This window comes from Eutrigla gurnardus (assembly GCF_963514095.1).
Source record: "Eutrigla gurnardus genome assembly, chromosome: 17".
In the NCBI taxonomy this organism is placed as follows: Eukaryota; Metazoa; Chordata; class Actinopteri; order Perciformes; family Triglidae; genus Eutrigla; species Eutrigla gurnardus.
In genome coordinates, this window is record NC_139928.1 from 10413053 (window position 1) to 10422343 (window position 9291).

The following is a 9291-nucleotide window of genomic DNA, read 5'->3' on the forward strand; positions in this document are numbered from 1 at the left end:
AAAAAAACGGTTAGTTCCCTTGTTTGTCATCACGCCGAGGCTTGGCTGCGTGTTTTTATCCTTCAGGCAGAGGAGCAGCCGATGGGTTGTTGCTTCTTTTTCTTTTTTTTTTTCTCTCCTCTCCAGCATCCAGTCTCTGCGCTGACGCAAATTGTAGGCTACGTTGGAAACTGCATGGCGGAGGTCCGGAGGCCTCCAGACAGCTCACTGACCCCCTCGCCTCCTCAGTCTATCTCTGCATTGAATCTTGATGCGGGGAGGAGTACCAGTGAGAGTAGCCGGGCATGTAGCTGTTGGCCGGCATGTTTACTCCTTTGGAAGAGGCCGAGACGTCCCATATCGGAGGGATGGCCGGGGAGCGCGGGGAGAGGGACATGGAGCCCGGCATAGGGTCGCTCTCGTGCGGGTTGCCGCCTTGCTTGAGCAGCTTCTTGAACTTTGACCTCTTATTCTGGAACCAAATCTTTACCTGCGGGAGAAGAAGTCATTAAGTGACGTGAGCCATGTGTGCAGTTGTGAAAATTACAGCTGTTAAATGTAGTGTTAAATATTACAAGGAGTATATGCAAAAACACAATAATAATGTCATAATCGTTATGATAATGACAGGACGCGTGCGTCATACCTGGGTTTGTGTCAGTCCCAGAGAGGCGGCCAGCTCGGCGCGCTCCGGTAAAGCGAGGTACTGTGTTTGCTGGAAACGGTGGTTCAGTGCTTGGAGCTGCAAACTGGAATAAATTGTCCGAGGTTTGCGAATCTTCTTGCCTTTCCCGTTAAAACGAATTTCCCCATTTTCAATCACCGTGGTTTTCTGCTGCTCTGCAACAAAAACAAGCAATGTTATTATTATTTTTAAAAAGCACCAGCCTGGATGTGTGCAGTTCAGCTGAGCAGGTAAAAGCACAAACGCATGAAATACACCGTGTGGATATAAACGCAGGGGAGAAAGTGTCTTGAAAATGGAAAAAATCTCACATTGCCTCGAAGCGCCGCGACAGCCACAATCCTCGTACGCTGTCATATTTAGGATATTGCTGGTAATGACATGTCAATTAAATGCTAATTACAACATTCAAGGCGTGCGTGCTGCCTAATTTTCGCGAGTAGTTGGTTGAGGATCGCACGGCGGCGATGATCACACCCCGGGCATTAAAACAGGTTTTTATGGGAAGCGAGGGGAGTCGAGCTAGACGGGACAGCCGAGCGGGCCGGGGAGGTAATAGGCTGCGTCTCGAATTATCCGGTGCCATTTTACGCACGATTTTCTCCAATGTAATCGCCCACCTACGCCTGAAATGATCATTCGCCGGGAGTTTTGGAGTGGCCGCGCGGCGACTCGGGCGCGACACTGGCGGGGGGAAGAAAGAAGGTAACCGGCGTGGCTGTCGTCGGACGCGCCGCGTTCTCCGCTTGGCGAAAATGGGGGGGTGTTTCTCTTACCTGCGCCGTCTAACCTTGTCTGTCCTCCCGTGTTGTTGTGATAGGACGGCAGGTACGGGCTGTGGTGCGCGTGGCTCACGTACGGGTAGGGTAGCGACCTGTTGTAGGTGTTGGTCCCGGTGTACGCGGTGTTGTCGTGTTGGTGGTGAGCGTGTGAGCCGGAGTGGAGACAGTGCAGCGGGTAGTGGCCGCTGGCCATCGACGGGGAGCTCTGCTGTGAGTGCGACTGCTGCCCAAACTCCATGAAAGCAGACTTGGACGAGTCCTGAGCCTCCAGACCGTCAGCCATCGTAGTCATGGTCATCATCGAATTTTCTTGCCTTGAGAGCACTCACCCCCTCTCTCTCTCTCAAGACCAAATCGCTTTTCTCTCTCTCGCTGTGCTGTTGTCTCTCTCCCCCTCTCCACCGCGAACAGATATTGTCCTATTAACACCCGCTTTTTTTTTTCCTTTCCAGAGGCGTCTTTATTTCCCCCCTTGTTGTGTGATATTCTCACTCAAAGTGGCGGAAGGTAGGCATACGTTAAGGGAGAGATTTTAAGGTGGATTCTGTTAAAATTGAGCCCTCGCTTCCAGACTTGATGCAGACACTACAAGTAAAATGGTTTGTCTCCAAAGGGCAGCGCCTCCCGATTGGTCATCCAACCCAAACGTCATCAGTGCTCTGAGCTTCACGGAGACTTGAGCTGGAGTTAACCCACCTTACCAGCTCCCACCACAACTATGGGGAAATAATATACGGTGGGAAAGACGCATAATTCCTACAGACAAGCTTCACACGTTAAAAAAAACCCCGCTCTTTCGGAATAACCGAGTCGATTTTTACGCACGACGCACAACATATAGCGTAGACTTTAATTTAGCTCGATGAGCCGGCAGTTACATGTGGCTCTTTTTCCCCTCAGCCTTTAACTCCTCCTCTCCTTAGGAATTAATTGCGGATAAAGGAAATCATCATTTTAAACAATATTTAGTCGAAATTGATTGCGATATGAATACGAATCAAATAGCAACCCCATTATTTATAAGGTGGCACTGAATATGAAAAATATGTATCCGCACATGTCACGTAGCGTTTAGAAGGATGAGATATTTTCTATCAAATTTGTTTTTGAAAAAGTGTGAAATAATCAATAATTTCAAATATTAATTTGATTTTTTTTTTTAAGTCACTATACATATTAATACAAAGTGACCTGTTTTATGTCAAGGACGCTCCTGAAACAGGTGGAATGGCCTCGGAAATAAGTATAACTCCATATATTTTTTAATTTACAGATTAAATGTTTACTCCCTCGGTGTTATTTTTCTTTTACAAAGATGAAGTGTTGGTTTCATACTTTCCCCCCCAGTGACGTATTTGCTTTGATGCCTCCTAATGAGCAGTCCCTCTTTAAGCCCCCCTTTGCTCTGAGAGTAACATATATTATAACTGTTAGTTTCCCCGGGGGCTACTGACCATATGATTAAGCATCTTCAGACAATTGAAAATACCGTACATGTGACACATCAAATAACAATATGCCTGAGGTACAATAGGTTATTTTGCACATAGAAGGGTGGATACCGTGATAAACTGACAGTGTCTTTTATCCCCGTTGTAATACGAGGCCTGGTAGAGTCCTCAATATATGTAAATTATACAGTTCCTCTGAGGGCTGCGATGTTCGATTCGCACATACGAATAAAATGCTATTCCCGCATCGCTTTCAGCACACAGTCTTTCTGCTGCAATGTTGAACCATTTCACCGAGAGAGGAGAAAAAAAAACAGGACGATGAAAAATAATTATGGTTGCAATCAAGTTACTACGAAAACCTATTTGATTAGCGGCCACACTTTAGTGAAATTGCAGCTGTAAAATTAAGAACAATTCGCCTGTAATGATTATGGACTGGATTTATTTTGGGAGGGTGGAATAAAAGTGGATATAGCATAAATTATCCCCTAATTATACGCCAGTGTCGCCTCAATTATCCTCTTATCAAAAATGGTTGTCTAAATGCAGCGTTTAGTTTCAATTTTCTCCTTTTTTGTAACAAGAACTTGGTACCTTGCTATTATCGTCGGCTACGGTTGTTATTTACTTTGTGGGGATTTAAAAAGTGCACAACCCCGCCGGATAATCATTTTACAGCCGCGGACCAGGAGAGCAGCACACAGGCGGGGATGTGAGCGCCCAGGCGGATGCTGCCGGACGATTCGGTTAATTTTATTTTTGAAACCAAGGTGCTTCTTTGTCGCCGTGCAGCGCTGCAGGTAAGAGCTATCTTTGAATGCTCTGTCACTGATGAATGCAGTTTCTTGCCTCTGATAATTCTGTATTTTTAGTCTCAGCGTGTGGAGCCCGGTCCTCCTCGGTCACCCCTCACTGATCTAACATAGTGGCCAATTCCCCTGCCCGCGTTCCACTCGGACACGCAGAAGAGAAACCAGATCCTCTACCTTTTCTAATCGCCTTTTGAGTGCTGCTACAAAGACCTACATGCTTCGCGGTGATGTTACCCTCCCCTCCCCTCCCCACACCACCCCCCCAACCCGCGGGCTAAAGTCTCCGGGCTCGATCCCGATGAGACATCTTCATCCTTCAGCAACATCCGCATGCCACCGCAGGATTATTGCAGCGCGTTCTGATGATTACGTTGCGGGGTGCACTGCGCGGGGTGATGCCAAAGTCTTGGTGTCCCGCAGGCGCGTTGGGAGGCTTTTTTTTTTTTGCTAGGCACCACTGAGATTAAGTGAAGTGCTGAAAGGAAGGACTTGTTTGAATAGAAAGAACATGACATACTCGACCTTGGCGCGTTCGAGATGTTTAAAATGTAAGACCTAACGCGTGCGTGCATGCTGACAACCGTGTCTGATTGCGAGGCGCACGGAGAAACCATGGGCCCGCATGGATGTTACCAGCGGAGGGTTTCTAAGCCTCAGTCTCGTTGAAAAATCCAAATGTTTTCAAATGTCCTAAATGACATCATGGCCCCTAAAGCATCCTCCACCTGCTGCACCCCCCCCCCCCCCCACTGTTGTACGGTGGCCCATTAGGGGTTCATAGCCTTATCCTGGAGAGAAATTATTTTATATTTCACTTCGTCAAAATGTCAATCACAAAATGAACTGCGTTCAGCTGCAAATCTAGAAATCACTTTGTCCCTAAGTAGATGATTGACCTTCAGCACAATCAATGGCCGTGGTGGTTTAACAGAAGTGGTCTTTATTTCCAGCTGTCTTATAAACGCTGATGAATGACTCTCTAAAATCACTCTCGGCCTGCAGGATTTCGATGACATCCACTGTCTGTGTCGGGATACAGGGGAACTGAGCATATTTTCATTGCGTTTGTGGAACCTGGCCTTATTTTTTTTATAGCTGTGTCACCGTCATTTTGAAGATTATTAAAGTGGGATGGAGACATTAACCCAATTGGTAATCTCAGCACGCGCCAGGTCCTTTTACGCACATATACCATGTTAGATTTATGCGCAAATTGCGCTAGTTTCCTCATCTTTCTCCTCTCTCTGGATGTGTGTCACTGACTGTTTTTATTCCTGCACAAATGTTTTATTTTTTTGTGTGTCTATTCTGGCCACATGTGTTAATCATATCTGAGCGTTAACGCGGTGTTCCAGCAACACACAGGTCATAATTGTAGCGAGAGGCTGGGCGTTTGCGGTCGGTCCTGTAACAACTATTGACTGGCTCGCATGGAAAGCCACCTCCTTGGCTGCTCTGCGATCCCGGCGGTTTTTTTTGGGGGGGGACGCTGAGGCTTGTCACTGCAGACAGAGACCGGGAGGCACTTAAACAACATGTCTCCCTTCTCCGCAGCGCAAAAGCCACTGGCGCTTCACAGACAGCCAGGCGTCGACGGCTCTCCATCTCTGCTGTGTGAACGGAGCGCATGCATACTCCACACAGCTGTCAGCATAACATGGTGCATTATAACTACATTCAGGGGACCCCCCCCCCCCCCCCCACACACACACACACACACACACACACCAGCCCAAAATGATCACCGATCAGCCTTTAATGCTAGTACAATTCATCCGTGGCGAAATGGTGGCGCGCCACTTTTACGCACTAATGCAAACCCACTTATGCAACGCTTTGATGTGTTTTCTAAAAGCGTGCAACTACACCAAGAAAAATTAGTGCGGTTTTGTCATAAAGAAAGCCATGCGCTCCCGGGCAGAGGACTGTTTACAATAAGTTTTTTGCATCATAAATTGCGATCGCATTATCTCTCCAGTAAATGGCAAAAAAAAATTGGCATATGTATGGCCCCAGGTGCAGACGGAGCGAGGGCCTTCAGATGCACCCAGCGTAGCGTGTTGGTAGCGAAGCTAAATGACCACAAATAAGCAAAGGCCCGCACCGTCGAGTCTTCCCAGCCTCTCATAGACTAATGGATTTAATTTGGCACGACTGAAGCTGCACTGGTCCCACTCAGGCCCCGCGTCCTAATTAAGACTGCTTGTTTCTCTTGTCGCCTCCTCTTACTGCATGTTTAAGTCCAGCTGAGTGATTGCATTGCTCGGTTTCTTGTAGCAGTCAAATGGGCTTCTTCTTCTTTTAAAAAAAATATGTTGTCATTTGTTTCTGAAATAATGAAAATAAACGGAGGCCAATGAATCTGGAATTTTAATTATTCGGTGAAATGCAGTTTGTATGATGATCCTGCAGGTCATATGGCAACAATGTATCAAAACTGCTGGCCGTATCAATATAATAAATACAATAAACGGAGAGGAGATACGCGTTTAGAAACACATGTCAGTTTAGCACGGTGCTGCTGCGTAATGTCTATAAGACATAATGAATGAATGGTCTCTAACATCATGTAAACCAAGTCAATAACAAAGGAGTTATATATAAAAAAGTTGATCTAAATTTTATGTTGGTGACAAATTAGACTATAGTGCCGCGCATCTGTCTCCTTTCCCCCTCTCTGACTTAATACGCGACATTATTAGCTCTGACAGCACAGTGGTCGCTCTTGAAGGAGAGGATTTGGTCGATAGATGACAGACAGGAAGGCCAGCAATCATGGGCTCTTTTTTTTATCAGAATGTACTGTTCGATGCCGTTTATCCCTGATGATAGAAAATTGCTCTGTTGCCAGGACGCTGCCGCCGAAATAGAGGGCAGGAGCAACATTTCCATTTTCCTGTTTGAAAGCCATTGAAATGAATTAGTAAAAATGAAAAAAAAAGGATGAAAAATGAGAAAGAATCCCCTGGTAAACAAAGGAGAGCAAACAAAGATACCATTTTCTTTTGCCGAGAATCCACCCTCCTTATTTTCCCCTCGGTTTTTCTCTCTCTCTCTCTCCTTCCTGCAGCAGAGTGAGGGTTTTACTTCAACAGTTGCAAATCACATGCTTGGCTTCTAATGTAGTCCAAGGCCCGGGCCTACTTCAAAGACAATCATTTATTTCCCAACCTCCTGGAATAATTAGAGCGCTTTTTCATCTGTCGTGACCGAGAGAAGGAGAGAAAAACAAGGGATATTAAGAAAGGATAGATGACGAGGAGGAGCATTAAACAAACTCCTGAATGTTTCATCATTAAGCGCAAATTAAGCGCAAAAACACCCCGAATATTAAATACTTTAGACAGCATTTGGATCCCGTGTAGGAGTTTGCTTTAAATATTTGTGATCCTCCAGTATTTTGCGTTGAGGTATTATTGTTTTATTAGAGAGCTATTATTCCTGATGTTTACGTTGCTGTTGGTCCTGATTTTACCGCCGTAGTTCGTTTGAAGTGTTTTGTATTTGGCATTATGAGTAAAAATATTTTTTTGTAACTGAATATAACATACATCTTATTATAGGAGTGTTTTTAAGTGTAATGTCAGGATTGTGCGTATTTTAGGCCTCATGCGGTTTTTTTTTTTTCGTTAAACTGATATAATTAACTGCAATCTGAGGAATATTCATAAGTGGCAGACGGAACCTGCGGCGAGGCCATCATCGGTCCACGTGGGGAGGCGGTTTACTGTGTGTCCGAGCAGGCAGGTGGTTCGAAACCTCCACGGTGCCCTGAGCTCGAGTTGCCGCGTGGAGACTGATGGAGAAATGACACCCGAATCACTCTAGTGAACCGTTAGGAAGGGATCTAATACATAGTGATAGGAAATGTCCCACCGTGGTAGAGGCATCATAATAGGCTGGTATAGGAGTTAAAATGGACGTGGTGTGCAACCATTAAAGATGACTGAGTAATTGATAAATAAATGAAACGCCTGTATTCTGTTATTATTAAAGACCTATACATGAACAAATATGTTTTTCTGCTTTGCTGGAAGGATTTGAGCACATTTCTGCCTCTCGCCTGATAATGGTGACAATGAGACTCAAAATTTGAAGCATGCTCGATAAATGAAGCTATTATCACCAATTAATATCTCACTCACACCTGAATGTGAGGTTAAAGTGCAGCCAGATGTACCACATAAAGGAGAAATAAACAACGAGGAAGAATACTAAACAGTGAAGGGCTTTGACACTAAAGAATATATTGATTTATATGTTGATGATTGATCTTATGCAGGATTAAACTGCTGGGAAAATACTGAAAAATCCTGTTGGTGGGAATATTTCTGTAGACCTCTCACAAGAAAACATACTCACAGGTCCTCAATGTGCACAAGTTTATAAATTAATAAAATAGTCTGTGTGTGTGTGTGTGTGAGAGAGAGAGAGAGAGAGAGAGAGAGTGTGTGTGTGTGTGTGCTTGGCTCTCATGCAGGAATGAATGGCCCACTGGAGGAAGTGCTGCACACAATGGCCAACACTGACTGCAAAATAAAAGGGCTTGAAATTTAAGAGCTCGGTGTGAAGCGAGGTGGAAAAGAAGGGAAGAGAAAGGGAGTCACACCTGGTGAAATGTGGTGCACTGGAGGACGAGACGCCGCCCGGGTTCTCATCAGCTGCAGGTTGGAGGGGTTTGTCAGCTGATAGCTGTGGACCTTTGTGTGCTGCACCTTAAGACACTCCTACCTGAAACAGCAGTGCAGAGCAAGCTGGGTTTTGGGGTTTGGCCCTGTGCTCTGCCCTCGCGAGTCATCGTCTTGCTGCACAGAAACGCTGGATTAACAGAGCAAATGATGTGTGGCAACTGTGCAAACCCTTCGTTTTCACCCAAAGTATAGGCCTGCAATGGAAAGTTCACATCCCCAGTCTTCACATTCTTCTCAGGTTATTCTGTGTGGAAGACAAACAGGAAACATTCCTCTTCAGGCGGACAAACTAGACTAGTTAGTAAAAGTGCAAAGAACAACTATGACAAATGGTTTGTTTCACAGAGCCGTCTCCTTTTAAAGTCCCCTCTTAAAAGGTTTTCTTTGTCGCATTTAATTCCACCCCCAACATATTAGAGCTGAAGGATGTGGATCCCGATTAGAAATCATGTTTTATGTATATTTAACATATAGTTATACTCCAAAACAATTTAGTAACCTATTTCCCCCCCTCCCAGCTCATCATCACATCACCATTAATATTATTATTATTAGTTGGCTCTTGATGTTTATTTTGGTGCTTCTAATGTTGCTGCTATTATCTTAATCATCATCGTTACATCCATCACCTCCAGTTCGTTTGAAAGTCTTTAAACAATTCCACTAAAAACTCCAAAGTATAGAAGAGGAAAAACATTAGAAAATAGAATATTACTGAATTATAATTGAACAAGCATAATGTCACTGAGCACTACAGACGCATTTCAAATCCCTTCAATAATTCCACGAGATTAAGCGACATAAATAAACAAATGAGAAATTAAATAGGCCACACTGTGATGCACATATAATTCCAGGGAATTTAAAAATGAGGAAATCTGTCTCACA

General features: G+C 44.8%; 1 protein-coding gene across 1 annotated transcript; it reads right to left on the reverse strand.

Annotated features, from left to right (window-relative positions):
- Positions 1 to 2095, reverse strand: dlx6a (distal-less homeobox 6a). The gene is made up of 3 exons (XM_084032293.1): positions 1441 to 2095; positions 626 to 819; positions 1 to 469 (listed from the first exon to the last, which is right to left on the reverse strand). The coding sequence occupies exons 1-3, from the start codon at positions 1745 to 1747 to the stop codon at positions 230 to 232; spliced, it is 741 nt and encodes a 246-aa protein (XP_083888419.1). The 5' UTR covers positions 1748 to 2095; the 3' UTR covers positions 1 to 229.
- Positions 2096 to 9291: the final 7196 nt, after the last annotated feature.